The following is an 18830-nucleotide window of genomic DNA, read 5'->3' on the forward strand; positions in this document are numbered from 1 at the left end:
CTCAGGAGGCTGAGGCAGGAGAATTGCCTGAACTCAGGAGGCGGAGGTTGTGGTGAGCCGAGATCGCGCCATTGCACTCCAGCCTGGGTAACAAGAGCGAAACTCCAATTTAAAAAAAAAAAAAAAACAACAACTTTTAAAATCTCTTATTACCAGACTCCAGCTAGGACAGCCAATATAGGCTTTTGGATTCTACCACAGGTAACCTCCCAGTGAAATTAATAAGTTTTAACAAAGGTTATAACTTAACCATGGATTCCTAAGGTGCCTCAAAGAAACAGTAAGCAGTTTTTGGTTTTTTTTTTTTTTTCTTTTTTTTTCTCCTAACAAGAGTTAGGATCTCCCCAAAAGTAATTCAGAGAAAAAGAAAATATTAAGACAGGAAATCAGAAGCAGTTGATGGCAGGGGAAAAAAGTCAATAAATGACAAAAAGTTACATAAATAACAAACCACAAAGGACTGATTTCATAAGCCAAGAATTGAACCCAGGCTCCCATTGTCAAAAAACAAAGCCTTAGCTATGGAGCCACAACATTGAGCAGTTCCTATTGTTCTTCCCAAAAGAGGCCTAGAGTAGCCAATTTTGAGCTTGCAAAGGCTTTTAACTGCTTAAGATAATTTTTAGGGCTAGCTATGACATGACCCCCCAAATCCCTGTCCTCTGGATGGCAGAGACTAAGAGAAAGTATCCCCACATGATCACAAGGCTAAGCTTTTAAGGACATAAAACAAGAAGAGAGAGAAACTTCATCTGGTATTGGTTTCAGGGGCCCACAGCAACATTTGTAACTGACCAGCCTGCCAGGCTGGCTTGAAAAGTAGGCATTTAGGGGTCCAAAGCCTGCTTTCTATCTTGTGATACTGCCTGTCCACTGCAGAAAGACAAATTCTTAGCACAAAGCACACCAGATTTGCTGCAGCCTAATAAGACTTGTGTCACAAATCCTTTTTTCTATTAATCAAACCTTTGCAGAAGAGGCAAACAGGGATGTTTACTATTTACATACACACATATACACGTGAGAGAAAAAGAGAGAAAGAGATAGAGAGAGAGAGAGAGAGAGAGAGAGCGCACAACCAGAAACCTAGCATACCTTTTTGCCGGCATACAAGGTTTCTGGGTTCCTTTTCTCTGCAACTTCCAGAAGAACAAAGCTGCTTTTGATAACCCTGCTCACTGCACCATACCTGTGGGGACCAAGCCCTGTTACAAAAGGAAATGATCACTTTCTGTTTTGTGGAATCAAGGCAACAGCTTTCCAGTTTTGCAAGATGCTGCCTGATGGGCTGCATGGGGAACCAAATTAACATTTTCCATCCCAGCTGAAGAAGCGAAATACCCGTAACAAAACAGACACTAGTCACCTCAATATCGACCTGACCTAATGAGGCTCAAACCTTCTCCCCTTCATTCCTGCCATCTGTGATCCACTTAAGGTGGGGAGGAACGACCTCCAACCAGGAATGTAAGAAGTGGTTTCTGGGCAAGACAAAGAGTGGAGAATCTCAGAGTCAGGCCCACTGTGCTTTCTTCAGGGCTCACCAAATGTGATTACACTTACAGAGGGTTCTTCAAGTTAGGCCCGCTGGACTTCCGTCAGCAGTTTCTTCGGAGATCCCGTCCACAAAAACAAACACATGCCACAAAGACAAGACGGACTGAAGGCCTTGCAAATCAAGATCCGTGGCCGAGAATTCCAAGAATGTTCCTTCCAAACTAGCTCCCTATTCTTCATCTGAGAAATCTCCCCACAATCTTCCTGATTGAGGAGAAATCTCCTGAACCGAGACTCTTCCTACTTATTAGGGAGAGCCAACTGAGACCTTGAAGGAGCCAAACCTATCAGGAGAAGGAAGGAGGTGTTGGCAGTACCTAGAATACTCACTAAATCAGACACCCCATAATGGGGCTCTAGCTACAGACACTCCATGATTGGGGTACAGACGGATACCCTGCAATACAGCTCCAGTCACACCCCATGATAGACCTAGACACAGACACCCTACCATGGGGCTACAGTTATGAAATGGCTCCTCATGACTATTTCTCTATTGCAATTAAATTCAGGCATGTCGGGCTGGCAGTAACCTGCCAGTAGAGACAGTGCCAGAGTCAGCCCCTTATCCAAGAGAACTAGGTGGCAGCTTGGGCGGGCCTCTGGATCCATCACAGGAAAGGAGCTATCGAACCACAGGCAGGTAGCTACAAAGGCAATTCCAGACCAGTCCCCAGATTTGTGACCACACAACGGGCTTACCTTGGCGCCGCCTAGACAGAGCCGATTTATGAAGACAGTTGAATTGCAACAGAGAAAGAGTAATTCACACAGAGCCAGCTGTGTGGGAGACCAGAGTTTTATTATTACTAAAATCAGAGAATTTAGGGATCAGAATTTTTAAGGATAATTCTGTGGGTAGGAGGGATAGTACATTAGGAGTTCTGATTGGTCAGGACAGAGATGAAATCATAGGGAGTTGAAACTGTCCACCTGCACTGAATAAGTTCCTGGGTCGGGGCCACAAGACCAGATGAGCCAGTTTATCGACCTGGGTGGTGCCAGGTGATCCATTGCAGGGTCTATAAAAATATCTCAAGCACTAATCTTGGGTCTTACAATACTGATGTTATCCCCAGGAGCAATTTGGGGAAATGTAGAATCTTGCAGCCTGCAGCTGCATGACTGCTAAATCATCATTTCTAATCTTGTGGCTAATTTGTTAGTCCTGCAAAGGCAGTTTAGTCCCCAGGCGGGAAGGAGATTTGTTTTGGGAAAGGGCTGTTGTTGTCTTTGTTTCAAAGGTAAACTATAAACCAAGTTCCTCCTAAAGTTAGTTTGGCCTGCACTCAGGAATGAACAGCTTGGAGTTTAGAAGTAAGATGGAGTGTGTTACGTCAGATCTCTTTTCACTGTAATCATTGTCTCAGTTATCATTTTTGCAAAGGTGGTTTCAGTGGCGGTATACAATGTTTCAGAAGTATGGTTTAGGAATCAAAGTGGGTTCAGACATAGGCATGGCCATCTACTGACTGTAGGACTGGGAATTTTACCTAAAATATGTTAGTATTAACTTCTTCATAAGTAGAATGGGACGAATAATAGTCCTTACCTCATAGGTCATTTTGAAACTTCAATGACATAGTGTAGGAAGTGTTCAGTACAGTGATTTCATATAGGAAATACTTAATATATACTTTATTATTCAAATTTTGATAACCATTTAAAATGGAGACCATATGTAGATAGAAGCTTGCTCAACTGCTACGGCTTAGGGATTGTAACACAATTTGTAAAACTTATTTGTGATTACTCTGAAGGCTAACCATTCACCAGGAACCAAGCAGGACGTTTGTCATGTGGGCAGAAAGCACGATTGCTCAGCTCCAACTGACTTACCTTGTTGTATAAGTCAGTATTGCAGGAGGAAGGTATACCAATTTTTGTATTTTTAGTACAGACAGGGTTTCTCCATGTTGGTCAGGTTGGTCTCGAGGTCTCGAACTCTCGACCTCAGATGATCCGCCCACCTTGGTATCCCAAAGTGCTGGGATTATAGCCATGAGCCACCGCGCCTGACCTATATACCCTTCTTCTTAACGGAGAGGGAGATGGAGAAGTGTGGATGATTTCAGGGTATGGTAAATGATTTTAGGGGAATGTAATGGGCTTTGGTACCGAAGTTATTAATGTCTAGGGCTTGGGATAGCTTCTTAACAATGTGCACTATGAAACAGGTTCTGTTGCCTGACTTAATATTTTCTATTAGCCTAAACTTGAGCACTATATTTTTAATTAATGCTTTAACTATATTATTGCTCATTGCATTTGAAAAGGAAATAGCTTTGACCCAGTGAGTGAGATAATCTATTATCATTAATAAGTATTTTAGATGACCTATTGGAGGCATCTTTATGTAACCAATCTGGGTACTTTGGAATGGTCTTAAGCCTGGATTCCTTCCCTTAAGGGGAAATCTCTTTTGTACTTTGTTTATTAGTAAGCAACTATCTGTAACTTGTTTGGCTAGGATATAAATCCTTAAACATTTATAAACTCTGAAAACTTCGTTACACATGTCTTGGGATCCCTAATGGGTCCTCTGATGCAATGGGACAGGATTTCTTTTATAAAGGGGTTGGACAGTATTTCTTTTTGGTATGGAAATCTCCGTTTTCCTTCTGAGTTTTCTTTAGCACCCATTTCTATTAGCCTTTCTTTCTCAGAAGAGAAAACAGGGATCATGGTTGTAGGAAGGAGGTAAAGAGTTGAGCGGAAAACAGGCGTAGAAGAAAAGGCAGCCTGCTTGGCTTATCATATCTGTTAAGTTATTTTCCCAACTTTTATGTGTTTTTTTTTTTTTTTTTTGAGACGGAGTCTAGCACTGTCACCCAGGCTGTAATGCAGTGGCATGATCTCAGCTCACTGCAATCTCTGCCTCCTGGGTTCAAGCAATTCTCCTGCCTCAGCCTCCTGAGTAGCTGGGACTATGGGTGTGCGCCACCACGCCCAGCTAATTTTTTTGTATTTTAGTAGAGATGGGGTTTCACCATATTGGCCAGGATGGTCTCGATCTCCTGACCTCGTGATCCGCCCACCACCACCTCCCCAAGTGCTGGATTACAGGTGTGAGCCACCACACCCATCCCGTTATTTTCCCAACTCTTAAAAGACACGTTTTTCTGGTGTTTGGGGACATGGACAATAGCTATTTCTTTTGGCAGCTGAAGGTTATTTAATACTCGGGTGATTAACTTTTTGTGAACAAGGTTTTGACCTTTGCTATTAAGAAGACCTCTTCCAGTTTAAAATTTTTCTAAATGTATGAGCCACCCCAAAGGTTTACTTAGAATCGGTATAGATGATTCCTTCCTGGTTTTACAGGTATTTTAAGGTTTGACTTAATGCAAACAGCTCACAAGTTTGGGTAGACTAATTATTAGAGAATTTTCTTGACTATTTCTTTAAGAGCTTTTCCATTAATTACTGAATACTGTTGTGTCTTTTTCCTCAATCACTTGGGAGGAACCATCTATAAATGAGTGCCACCCTGTTTTGAAGGGGGGGGGGTCTTTCTTGAATTGGGCCTAACCTTTGTGTGATAGTCAATTAAATCTGAACATGTATATTCTTTTTTTAAATTTAAACTCCCTGTTAAGAAACCTGCTATGTTAGGTTCAGTGATTAGTGTTAAATTATCTTGTTTTAACAGAACAGCCTTGTACGATTCCTGAGTCAATAAACTACCTTTTTGCCTTTTTAACTTGATGGGGCATGCTTACAACTAAATTTCCTCTAAAGATTAGTTTTTTTGTTTGTTTGTTTTCTGGGATTTTTTTTGTTTGTTTGTTTACTCGCTCCTTTCAACCCTTGGAGGGTAAATGACATGTCCCTGCCACCAGCATAGGGCATAATCTATTTCCTCTTGGGAGGCACGTCTCCTACTAGCATCATTTTCTCTTAAAAGTTCACAAATACATTCCTCATTCAACCCAAATTTTGGCTAGAAAACTAAGGATTCAAGGATTGGTTCTTGAGTCCAAATGGAACAGCAATAGCTTATCATTTGTTGCTTTTTCTTATGTTTAGTCTTTTCATTACCTTTCCAATGTTTTAACATGAGACCTAGGGGACAATGTTGGGTGAGGGGGATATCTTTGCTAATTTTGTCGTTTTTACTCCTTGTCTTCCTTGGGGTATTTCCGATATTGGGTCCTAGTTAGGCTCAATCTCTTGTATCAGAAATGTCTCACCTATCTTTCTCTAGGGGCTTGCTAGGGCTATTAGGCTCATTTTCTCGTATTAGAAATGTCTCGCCTATCCTTTAGCTTCACCTGCTGGAGGTTCCTTGCACCTTCTCTTGCTTCATCTGCTGTGGCCGCTTCCCTGGAGGGAAATTATGTTTCTCTTAGCTTTGGCGGGACTGTATAAACCCCAGTGTCAGGATCCCTACAAGAGAGCCGCCATTAGCCGTATGCGGTAATGATGGAACCGCAGATTGGACTCAATCACTTACACAGCAGTAGTGCTTGTTACCATTCACACACTTTCAACATCCAGAATCCCGACTACCAAGGAAATACTTCGCTGTCCCCACGGCTTTTCTTACCTTGGTCTGTGCATAGGGTTATCTGGTCATTGTGGTGTGTGAGCCTCCTTTCCCCAAGTTGCTAGGGAAAGCTTTTTTTTTATTTTTGAGATGGAGTTTCACTCTGTCACCCAGCTGGAGTGCAGGGGTATGATATCGGCTCATTGCAACCAGCTTCTTTCCCGCGTTGCTGAGAGTCCAGGTTTTGTCACACCGGGTGGGTCTTGATTCCTTTACCCCGAGACCACCGCAACAAGGCAGCAGAGTGTGCCTCCTCACAGGAGAGGACCAGGGACCCTTCCCCAGTGGAGAATGGGAATTCCAGATGAGCCCCCAGATTGTTGGAGATAAAAATGCTTGGTGTTGCAACGTGGAATCAATACTCAGGCAAAAGTTTTCTCAGCAAGGCAATTTACTTCTATAGAAGGGCATCTTATGCATGCAAAACAGAGGCAAGGGAGAGCACGCAAACAAAGGAAAGCAGCAGTTTTTATCCCTGAATGCACACCTTGTTCCTATGTCTTCCCCCTGTGGGCTGGGGTTGGACTGCACAATCTAGGCTACTTCCTGTTGGTTACTGTTGGCATCATTAGGGGACAAGGGTGGGCTTTTGATGGGAAGGATGACAACATAGGGGATGGGAAATGCTTGGGCGTGTTTGGTCACAGCAGAGATAGGGAGGGCTGATAGATGAATGGGTAAGATTACTTTGTAGAAGAGAAGAAAGAACCAGAAACCAAAACCCTTTGAAGAGGAACTGTGTGTTCTTAACAACAGTGGTGAGTGAATATGAAGACCTGGAGTGTACACTCCTGTAGACTTTATAAATAATGTACACTTAGGCTACAGTGAATTTATTTTAAAATGTATTTTCTTCCATAATAAATTAACCTTAGTTTAGTTTAACTTTTTGACATTTATTTATTATTTATTTATTTATTTATTTTGGAGACAGAGTCTTGCTCTGTCACCAGGCTGGAGTGCAGTGGCGTGAGCTGAGCTCCACCTCCTGGATTCAAGCGATTCTCCTGCCTCAGCCTCCTGAGTAGTTGAGACTACAGGCATGCCACTGTGCCCAGCTAATTTTTGTATTTTTTAGTAGAGATGGGGTTTTACCCTGTTGGTGAGGATGGTCTCAGTCTCTTGACCTCATGATCCGCCCACCTCGGCCTCCCAAAGTGTTGGGATTACAGGGGTGAGCCACTGTGCCCAGCCTTAACTTTTTTATTTTATGAACTTAAAAAGGTCTGCAAAACAAACAATGGCTTGGGACAAGTCTGTCTAACAGACTTTTTGACTCTTTTTTTTTTTTTTTTTTTTGAACGGAGTTTTTTTCTTTTTTTCCCTGCTNAAGTGCAATGGCGCGATCTCGGCTCACCGCAACCTCCGCCTCCTGGGTTCAGGCAATTCTTCTGCCTCAACCTCCTGAGTAGCTGAGATTACAGGCATGCGCCACCATGCCCAGCTAATGTTTTGTATTTTCAGTAGAGACAGGGGTTTCACCATGTTGACCAGGATGGTCTCGATCTCTTGACCTCGTGATCTACCCGCCTTGGCCTCCCAAAGTGCTGGGATTACAGGCTTGAGCCACTGCGCCCGGCGACTCTTTTTTTTTATAATAACAGCTTAAAATACAAACACATTGTACAACTGTATAAAAACCTTCTTTATATTTTTATAAACTTTAAAATTTGTTACTTTTACTTTTAAAACTTTTTTTTGAAAAAACAAAGACACCAACACATACATTAGCCTAAGCCTAGACAGGGTCAGGATCATCAATATCACTGTCTTCTACTGACTCCACATCTTGTCCCACTGGAAGGTCTCTAGGGCAATAACATGCATAGCGCCATCATCTCCCTGCGATAGCAATGCCTGCTTCTGGAATACCTCCTGAAGGACCTGCCTGAGGCTGTTTCATGGTTAACATTTTTTTGGTTGTTGTTTTGTTTTGTTTTTAATGTAAGTAGAAAAAGTAAACCCTAAAATAATGATTTTTTTTTTTTTTTGAGATGGAGTCTTGCTCTGTCACATAGGCTAGAATGCAGTGGCATGATCTTGGCTCACTGTAGCCTGCGTCTTTTGGGTTCAAGCAATTCTCCTGCTTCAGCCTCCCGAGTAGCTGGGAATTCAGGTGCCTGCCACCATGCCTGGCTAATCTATTTTAAATAGAGATGGGTTTTTACCTCATTGGCCATTCTGGTCTCGAACTCCTGACCTCAAGTGATCGGCCCATCTCGGACTCCCAAAGCCCTGGGATTACAGGTGTGAGACACTGCACCCAGTTAAAATAATGACTACTAGTATTATAAATATGTAAACCAGTAACATGGTTGTTGCTTATTATTATGCAGTATTGTACATAATCATACATGCTATTCTTTGATATAATTGGCAGCACAGGTTTGTTTACACCAAATCACTGCAAACACATGAGTAATGAAGTGTACTATGACATTATGATGGCTACAACATTACTAGGCAGTGGGAATTTTTCAGCTACATTATAATCTATGGGACTCCTGTCGTATATACAGCTTATCATTGACTAGAATGTCCTACTTCCATGGCACATGAGTGTAACAAGTGCAAGGCCACACAGCTAGCAAGAATTCAACCAAGTGTGTCAATAGCAGTCACTCAGCCTAGGAAAGCTTTTCTGGTCTCTTTTTTTCTCCTAAGGTAAAAACAGGTAAATACTTTGGAGAGGATATTTTCCTTGTCAAATCCCCGCTTTTGGGAAGAACTATTTGCTAGATGATGCCCTGATAGAATCCACTTTCCAGGTTATTTCAAAAAGCAATTTTTGTTAAAAAATTAAATCATGCGGCTGGGCACAGTGGCTCACACCTATAATCCCAGCACTTTGGGAGGCCAAGGCGGGTGGATCACAAGGTCAAGAGATCGAGACCATCCTGGTCAACAAGGTGAAACCTCGTCTCTACTAAAAATACAAAAATCAGCTGGGCATGATGGTGCGTGCCTGTAGTCCCAGCTACTCAGGAGGCTGAGGCAGGAGAATTGCTTGAACCCAGGAGGCGGAGGTTGCAGTGAGCCGAGATCGCGCCATTGCACTCCAGTCTGGGCAACAACAGCGAAACTACGTCTCAAAAAAAAAAAAAAAATCGAATCATGCTACTACTATTATATTAATGAAATTAACTCAGGAAGACAAACTCTTAGGCTACACAACAGGCTTCTCAGCCTTTTTGGTTTGGATTTGTGGGTCTGGCTTTGGAGTTCCCTGGGAGGCCTGATACCGAGAGAGGTCTAGTTTAAAGGGCTGAGAGAAGCAATTTATGGTTTGTTCCTTGTCAGAAATTCTCTCTCTTAGATCCATTCTAAGTTCAGGAGAACCTTATACTATGCAAATATACAAGAGACCCCTGGCCAACTGAAGACCTTTCTAAATTCTTAAATTAGAAAATGCCCCAATAACATGTCACTCATTCTGTCAAACACAGTACTAAATATGTAGGTGCTGAATTACAGATAAGCATTAACATTTCCAGGTTGTATATATCAAAGAATAGATTTTTACTTCCTTTGCAAACGTTACTCTGTATGTGATTACAAGGACAGAATTTAAAGTCCTGTGAAACACAGATGCTGTGCTGTTAGACAGGGGCCATCAGTAGCTGGGAGCTCCCTCCTGACCATTATCCTTAGAACTTTTGGAGTGCAAATTGATGCTTAACTCTGCATTTTTCCAGTTTGCTGCAGGGAACTGGTGCTGATCTTGAAAACAATACAAATTATTCCTTTTGTTTATTTATATTTTATTTGTACAGATTTATGGGATACATGTGAAATTTTCTTACAAGAGTGTTCCTTTTAAATTGTGTTTCAGCTGAATTAATACACATCAAGGATTTTCTGGTCACTAAACTGTTAAATTCTCAAATGACAAGTGTCTGTTATAAGTTCTGAGGGAGGGTAATAGATCGATCCATAAACATCTACCAATAGAAAAACAGAAATGAGCTTTTCAGCTGCCTGGGGAGCTGGTGCTCACTAGGTAATTTGAATAAAAAGGGAGGAAAATGAAGGAGGAAAAGCCAGGTTCAAAGCAAGAGGTGCTTCTTCAGGGAGGATCTCTTAATAAAAAGAAGTGGTGGGCTTGGCCGGTGGCTCACGCCTATAATCCCAGTGCTTTGGGAGGCCAAGGTGGGTGGATCACTTGAGGTCAGGAGTTCAAGACCAGCCTGGCCAATATGATGAAACCTCATCTCTACCAAAAAAAAAAAAAAAATTAGAAAATTAGCCAGGTGTGTTGGAGTGTGCCTGTAACCCCAGCTACTCAGAAGACTGAGGCAGGAGAATTGCTTGAACCCCGGAGGGGGAGGTTGCAGTGAGCCAAGATTGCCATTGCACTCCAGCCTAGGCAATAAGAATGAAACTGTCTCAAAGAAAAAGGAAGTGGTGGAGAAATTCCCAAAGTGGTGTGTGTGTGTGTGTGTGTGTGTGTGTGTGTGTGTGTGTGTGTCAGATGGGGTCAGGGTAGAAGAAAGTAAGGAGAAAAAAGTTGAAGAAAATCCAGAATTTACAATCCCCCCAAGGCTACCCTAGCTAAAGCCTTTTCTTCAGACCTGATTAGTTTGCCCCAAACCTCACCAGCTCTGAGTTCTGTACTCAAATCAGGGTGAGAAGGGGAAAGAAACCTAGAGCGGACCCATCTGGTGACAGTGGAGAGAGTGTAACATGCTTTGCAGGTAGGGCAGCTGTGTTATGTTTCTCTTTATTCCCTTTCCTTTCTAAACCCAGGATCTTTCCTTTCCTCCTTTCGCATTAGAAAAAATTAAAAAGTCAAACCTACAGGTAGTTGTATAAGTGTTTCAGCTGCATGTGAATGGACTGATGGCATCTGCTGGGCAGCCCATTAAAATAAAGTTGCACTGTCTCTGAGGTCATAGACCTGCCCACTGTTTAGATTGTTTTTCTAGGTTTAAAAAACGTAGCTCCCCTTCTTAAATAAACCTATTTTCTTTATCCTTCCCAATTGAAGCATTTCCTTCCATTTTGCACACAGTCTCCTACATACTCCTTTAGGTAAGCCTCTTTATTCACCCCTCCTAACTCCCATCCCTTTTAGCACCAATTTTTCACTTTCATTGAACAAGGCTGCAGACATCCTCACCCCATGGGAAGGTGGCTGCCTGGACGGCGGTCCACCCAGCCTAACACGCACGCTGACAGCAGCGTCTTCCGTTTCAAACATTTCTGCTTTGTACCCTTGCCACCTGTTCAGAGCAGATGAGAAGCTGCCACGGCAAGGCCAGTGCTAAATGCCACTCATGCACTCTGCAAATCAAAGCAGAATTTTTGTTGTTGTGTTATAATAGCAAAACACAGGCTGCTTGCAGGCAGTCCCTACAATTGTTTTCATCAATAAATTCCTTCCAGTCAGCCCAGGTAATTGGGATCGATATTGAAAACAGGTACATTCCATTGGGTTCCTGAGTGATTTGGTGTCTGAGCTCCTGCCTGCAGTGAGCACATGGGAACTGTGGGAGATAGGAGGAGTATTGCAGCATCAGAGTCTGATGACATGGAAGGCAACTGGATCTGGCCTAATTCCCTGCGGTACAACCTGGGCTTTGGGACCATCGTGTCTTTATAATCATTTGGCCTCAGGCGCCTTTGCCCAGTTTCCTTTTAAGCAATTGTTTGGTCTCATGTGACCTTACTAGAGAATTTAACAGGAGTTCATTAGAGGTTGGAGAAGTATAGAAATAACAGGGGTTTACACTGAGACCATATGGTGTTTTACAGAGTGAGACACTGTTGTCAAATGAGTAGAACAATGCATATCCTTTTGTTTCTATGTTTTGAAAAATTCTCCCCACAGTATACACTATTGTATCCTAAATACCATGGCCCCTTAGATATTTGACCAAACAGGCCTTCAGATTTTGAAAAACATGGAGCATGAGTTAAGTGCCTAGATCCTCTAATCACTTCCCTGCACCTATGCTTCCAGGTGGACACTCTGGAGGTGATACGGCATCCGGAAGAAACCACCAACATGAAGAGGCAAACCGTGGCTTCTTACTTCCGGGTATGGAGTCTTCTTGATCTCTATTCTGCCTACTTCCAAAGAGGACTCTCCAAGCCTTCTTATGAGATGCCCTGATAGAGTCACTGAAACAAGGGCAAAGTGCAGCATCAAGAAAGGTTGGGTTGGGGAAGTGGTGGAAGCAGGGCGGGAAGAGAACACTGGGCACAGAATCCGGCCCATTAAATGACTGATTTTGTTAGCCTTTGAGTTGCTTCTAGGTCTTAAAACTACTAGGGGCAGCCACTTTTCTGGCATACTGAATAGTAAAGTAGTTAATAAAGTTCCAGAAGACGACTTATCAATTTCAGATACTGAGAGGACCTGTCTTCTCATTGACTTTATTTTCCTAGATTGAATTGACCCATTGTACAGCTTATTTGTCTGAGCCCTGTTATTTCTCATTTCTGCCACCTCAATTTCTGATACTTCCTCTAGTTAAATGCCTCCTTTGGGTAAAGACTTGCTCTCTAGAAGGACTCTCTTAAATGTATATTATATAGCAAAGATAAGACACATATACTCTTGTAGCAATTTGCACAGATTTGTTTGACTTTAAATTATAAAGCATTAGAGTTGGAAGGCCCTTAGGGATCATGTACCACCGGGAGCTAAGGTTCAGGTAGTTTCACAGTAAAAATGCTGTTAGGCTGAGCACAGTGACTCACACCTGTAATCCCAGCCCTTTGGGAGGCTGAGGCTGGTGGATCACCTGTGCTCAAGAGTTCGAGACCAGCCTGGCCAACATGGTGAAACCCCATATGTACTAAAAATGTAAAAATTAGTCAGGCATGGTGGCGAACACCTGTAGTCTCAGCTACTCAGGAGGCTGAGGCAGGAGAATTGCTACTGATACGACTGGTAATAAGGTAGTGGAACAGAAAAGAAAAATACAAAAACAAGGCAAAGAAAATAAAGTAAGTATGCAAAAAGAAGGCAATGGTGTCTATCAACTAACATATACCAAGCAGTTGGTACAGTGCTCTCATAGCAAGAGGGGAGGAAGGACGTGGAAAATCAGAGGGGTGCTTGTGAAGCGGGGCTCAGTTGTTCCTTGGTATTCTCAAAATACCAGTTCCATCTCAAAAAGAGAAAAAAGAAATGTTGTTAGATCAAATTTAGAACTGATCTCAGGGACAGCAGAATGAGGTAGTAAGATGGAGTTGACACAGGAGAGGGCTTAGCAGGATGAGAGGTCAGGTGGGTGGAAAGCTGGAAGGCCAGCTGAAGGGCAGGACTTGGGAGCCAGCACTTTGGATAGAAGCCTCCATGGGAGGCTAGCAGGTGCAAGGATCTAAAGTGCAGAAATCCAAGCTAGCCAATTGTGCCTCAGAGGCAGGCTAGAATTGGGCTCAGAGTATGAATTGCAGGGGCCCCAGACCTTTGAATCCAGTACTCCATCCATGCAGTGAGTTGTGCAATAGCATCTGTGGCAGTTGGGCACCTGCCTCATCATTGCGATGTCTGGTTGTTTCTAATTTCTACTTATTTATTATATTGAGACACACCTGGTCCTATCCCCTTTAGGGGCTCTAGCCTCATCTGTTAGTCCATTTTAAGTTGCAGTGAAGGAATACCTGAGACTGGATAATTTTTTTTTTTTTTTTTTTTGAGACAGAGTTTCACTCTGTCACCCATGCTGGAGTGCAGTGGTGCAATCTCGGCTCACTGCAACCTCCTTCTCCTGGGTTCAAGCAGTTCTTCTGCCTCAGCCTCCCATGTAGCTGGGACTACAGGCACATGCCACCACACCCAGCAAATTTTTTTTGTATTTTTAATAGAGACGAGGTTTCACCATGTTGTCTAGGCTGGTCTTGAACTCCTGACCTTAGGTGATCCACCCACCTCAGCCTCCCAAAGTGCTAGGATTACAGGAATGCGCCACTATGCCCAGCCAAGACTGGGTATTTTATAAAGAAAAGAGGTATACTTGGCTAACGGTTCTGCAGGTGGTACAAGCATGGCACCAGCATCTACTCAGCTTCTGGTGAGGCCTCAGGAAGCTTTTACTCATGGAGCAGGCATGCTACATGACGAGAGAGAGGAACGGAGAGGGAGCAAGACAGAGAGGGGATCCCAGACTCTTTTAAACAACCAGCTTTTGCATGAACTGATAGAGTAAGAATTCACACATTGCAGTGAAGACAGCACCGAGCTATTCATGAGGGACCTGCCCCCATGACCATGACCCAAACACCTCCAGTAGGCCCATCACCAACACTGGAGGTCACATTTCAACATGAGATTTGGAGGAAACATACATCGAAACCATAACCTCCTCCTAGTAACCCTTGGTGTCTGTGTATGTTTTCCCACTGGATTTAGTGGCTCTATTTACTCTGTGAAGTGATCCTCAAGATCTTAGGGACCCCCTCTCAGCAGAGAAGTCTCTGGCTTATGATTTTTCAGAAATATACCCATAACAACCAGTTTGGTGTTCTCAAAATACCAGTTCCCAAATGCTAAACCTGGAAAATAAGTTACCTTGGTAAGCTAAGTAATACCAATTTTGAACTGTAGGAGCCCTGACTATGAAATAATGGAACTGGTTCCCTTTGGCTTATAATAGCCTCTGAAGTGGTCCCCAGAAGAGCTCCAGCCATGGATGCCCCTGAGGAACAACTGAGCCCCACTTCACAAGCACCTCTCTGATTTTCCACGTCCTTCCTCCCCTCTTGCTATGAGAGCCCTGTACCAGCTGCTTGATATATGTTAGTTGATAGTCACCATAATCACCTTTTTGCATACTTCTCTTATTTTCTTTGTCCTATTTTTGTATTTTTCTTTTCTGTTCCACTACCTTATTACCAATCGTGTCTGTAGGATCTGTTTAGACTATCTGGTGGTTCTTAGGCTGAAGAAGCAATTAGCCCCTTCCTCAAAAGCTGGACATTTTAAATTACAGGTATGATTGTGGAACATCATCTTAGAACACCAGCGACAAGCATTCTAGTTATGGCAATGGAATTATAGGATATCCTAGAGCATGTTCTTACCAAGTTTCTGCCATATGGGATATTGCTTAGCACTAGGTGATATTTAAAGAACGTTTTTTAATCTGCAGATGACTATAAGTAGAACTTATATTATCATCTTCTATTGCTGATTTCATGTTCTCCTCAAGAAAGTCTGTGAGCCTCAAACTGCTCTAGAGGCTTCTGCAGGCCCGTGTTGTAATTATCCATTGTGTTGGTGGTAACCTTGTTCCTTGTGGATTTTTTTTTCCCTGGTAGTATTCTCTGATGGACCTGCTCTCCAAAATGGTGGTTGGACAGCCCCACTTTGTGCGCTGCATTAAACCCAATGATGACCGAGAGGCCCTGAAGTTCTCCCGAGAGAGGGTGGTGGCCCAGCTCCGCTCCACAGGGATTCTGGAGACAGTCAGCATCCGCCGCCAGGGCTATTCCCACCGCATCCTCTTCGAAGAATTTGTGAAAAGGTCAGATTATCATCTTTGGGAATGCATTATTGTAAATGTAGCTCTACTCTGGCCATCTCTGTTTCCTAAGTTTGTTCCTCCTTCCCACTCCACTCCAAACATGTAATTGGCTAGTTGCCAGCTGCCATTTACTTGCTTGAATGTTGCATCTTTATTGTACTTCACCTAAACGGCAGTGATCCAGCAGGCAGGTTAAGCTTCCTTCTAATCACATTTTAAATCTTCACGTACATTTATATGTTATAAATCCTTAGGTCTCAAGTTCACCAGGCATTTTGTTGTTAGGATGAAAGTATCCCTCCATGGGCCGGGCGCGGTGGCTCAAGCCTGTAATCCCAGCACTGTGGGAGGCCGAGGGGCTGGATCACGAGGTCAAGAGATTGAGACCATCCTGGTCAACACAGTGAAACCCCGTCTCTACTAAAAATACAAGAACATTAGCTGGGCATGGTGGCGCGTGCCTGTAATCCCAGCTACTGTGGAGGTTGAGGCAGGAGAATTGCCTGAACCCAGGAGGCGGAGGTTGCGGTGAGCCGAGATCGCGCCATTGCACTCCAGCCTGGGTAACAAGAGTGAAACTCCGTCTCAAAAAANGAAACTCCGTCTCAAAAAAAAAAAAAAAAAAAAGAAAGAAAGTATCCCTCCATAAGTGGGCCCAGATTCTGGTGGATTTGAATGCACCCAAGCAGTGTTCTTCTTCCAGTTTCTGGGATGATATAATATAATAACACTTATATAGCACCTAAAGTATCCTAAGAGTACTATCTTAGGATAGTAATAAAATGTATTATCTCATCTGATCCATACAACAATCCTATAAGCTAGACTCTATTATTATCCCTATTTTACAAAACATAAAGGTGAGAAAACTGGGGCATGAAAAGAAAGTAAGTGATTTTCCCATGATCTCATACTGGTCGATGTAGAGCCAGGATGTGAACCCAGGCAGTCTGGTTTCAGCATCCATGCTTTTAATCTCTTCAGTTCAGAGCATTCCATCAGTATTTATTGAAATAAATTGCGTGGCACTTTCTTAACCCAGAAATTGCCTTTGCCTAAGAATGAAATACTGCTCTTTTCTGAACAACTGCCATAGAGATTATGCATGAATGTGAGTACAAGTAGAATTTTCTGTGAAGAAAAAAGGAAAGCAATAACAAGAAAACACCTCTGAGAAGCACTGCTGTCTGAGGATGCCTGGAGAGGAATACTCAAATCTACTGTATGCCTGACAAAGACAGGCCGATCAAGAAAAAAACAAAATCCATTGTAGAACCCGCCTCACTCCTTAAGCCATCTTTAGTGTTTTTTGTTTTTTGTTTTTTTTTTCCCACCTCTGCTCTGAAACATGTGCCCAAGGTCATTTTTTCCAACTTTTTCTCAGGAAAGGCTGTGTCCTAAATATGGTAGCTTGCTTCATCAGGTCTCCCAAACTGCTAAATTCCATGGAAAAGATAAGGCAAAAAAGTTCCTTGCAATGAGAGCTTTTAAATTAAAAATAAGAACGAAGTAGCTTTTAAAAAAGTGTCTTTGAGCTTCTTTTTTCCTCTTAAATTTGGAGGTGGAACAAGAAAAGAATATTTTAGCTCATGAATTTGACTAGTCAAGTATTTTTAGCAACAGTGTTTGAATACATAAAAATATTTAAGAAAACAGGTCAAATGCTGAATGGATTGGCACTTCTTTGTTCATAATCAGAAAGCCATTAGGCAAGTATGAACAGGAGTTTCAAAATGCCAGTAAATCTGAGGATATCAAAGATTTCTGAGCCAGCAAGTTAATTGGTATTTTGATCCTTTTGAACAACTTAACAAAATGGATGAGTTAGCAGTTTTCTCCCTTGATGTTATTCAACAAATAGGTACACTTGTTATCTTCCTGTTCAAGAGTGCTGTTGTGTAAACTCTTAGCAGGAAATATGCAGACAGGACAATCAAAGACAGGAAGCAGCCATTCAAGGTTTATTAAATGGAGTTAAAGATAAAAACTCATTTAATGTTACTCTACATTTTTGTATTTTCTGGCATTCAGGACTGAAACCCTGAGTATACACCTGGTGATGTTCCTGGGATCATGTTGTTGGGTTTCAGAAAGGGGAAAGATTTCCCCAGTCCCCAAATTACCCAACTCTGCAGGCTTGGCCAAGCCTAAAATACTTTCTTGCCCATATCATCTTTAAGCTTTCTGGCAAAATGACGTGGGCACAATGTCCTCTCATCAATAGGGCCAGGTGAATTGGAAGTCTTTATGTTCATGACTAGGCATGAAAGAGGCCACCTGGAAATGCTGGAGCCACACTGTTGAGGGACATCATAGATAACCACTGTGAACATTTACTGTTTTTATGGGCAATGGATTCTGATGCATAGTCTCTCAGAAGAAATACAGTAGGCAAATACCTAACTGCTTGCATTAGGATGTGTTCTGGCAAACATCCAAAGAATAGGGATGGCAGGGCATGGCAGCTTGTGCCTGTAATCTCAGCACTTTGGGAGGCCAAGGTGGGAGGATCACCTGAGGCTGGAAGTTCAAGACCAGCCTGACCAACATGGAGAAACCCCATCTCTACTAACAGTAAAAAATTAGCCAGGTGTGGTGGCTCATGCCTGTAATTCCAGCTACTTAGGAGGCTGAGACAGGAAAATTGCTTGAACCTGGGAGGTGGAGGTTGCAGTGAGCCGAGATTGCACCATTGCACTCCAGCCTAGGCAAACTGGGCAACGAGAGCAAAACTACTTCTCAAAAATAAAAAAAATAAAAAAAAAAAAAGATGAGGGCTGAGTCAGGCCGGGCTCGGTGGCTCACACCTATAATCCTAGCACTTTGAGAGGCCAAAGTGGGCAGATCACATAAGGCCAGGAGTTCAAGACCAGCGTGGCCAACATGGTGAAACCCCGTCTCTACTAAAAATACAAAAATTAGCCAGGAGTAGAGGCAGATGCCTATAATCCCAGCTATTCGGGAGGCTGAGGCAGGAGAATTGCTTGAACCCAGGATGCAGAGGTTGCAGTAAGCCGAGATTGTGCCACTGTACTCCAGCCTGGGTGACAGAGCGAGACTCTGTCTCAAATAAAGAAAGAAAGAATAGGGCTGAGTCTAATTGTTTATTTATGAAGCTATTGTAGTAAATAATGCAGTTTAGGCCGGGCGCGGTGGCTCAAGCCTGTAATCCCAGCACTTTGGGAGGCCGAGGCGGGTGGATCACGAGGTCAAGAGATCGAGACCATCCTGGTCAACATGGTGAAACC

General features: G+C 42.9%; 1 protein-coding gene across 1 annotated transcript in view; it reads left to right on the plus strand.

Moving 5' to 3' along the window:
• The window catches only part of MYO3B (myosin IIIB), a 491163-nt gene that overhangs the window by 297211 nt on the left and 175122 nt on the right, over positions 1-18830 (plus strand). Inside the window, exons 24-25 of the mRNA XM_037741885.1 lie at positions 12069-12146; positions 15377-15582. Coding sequence (XP_037597813.1) covers positions 12069-12146; positions 15377-15582 — 284 coding nt within the window. The remainder of the gene's footprint in view (positions 1-12068; positions 12147-15376; positions 15583-18830) is intronic.

The sequence above is a fragment of the Cebus imitator genome, unplaced genomic scaffold (genome assembly GCF_001604975.1).
Source record: "Cebus imitator isolate Cc_AM_T3 unplaced genomic scaffold, Cebus_imitator-1.0 Scaffold110, whole genome shotgun sequence".
NCBI classification, from domain to species: domain Eukaryota; kingdom Metazoa; phylum Chordata; class Mammalia; order Primates; family Cebidae; genus Cebus; species Cebus imitator.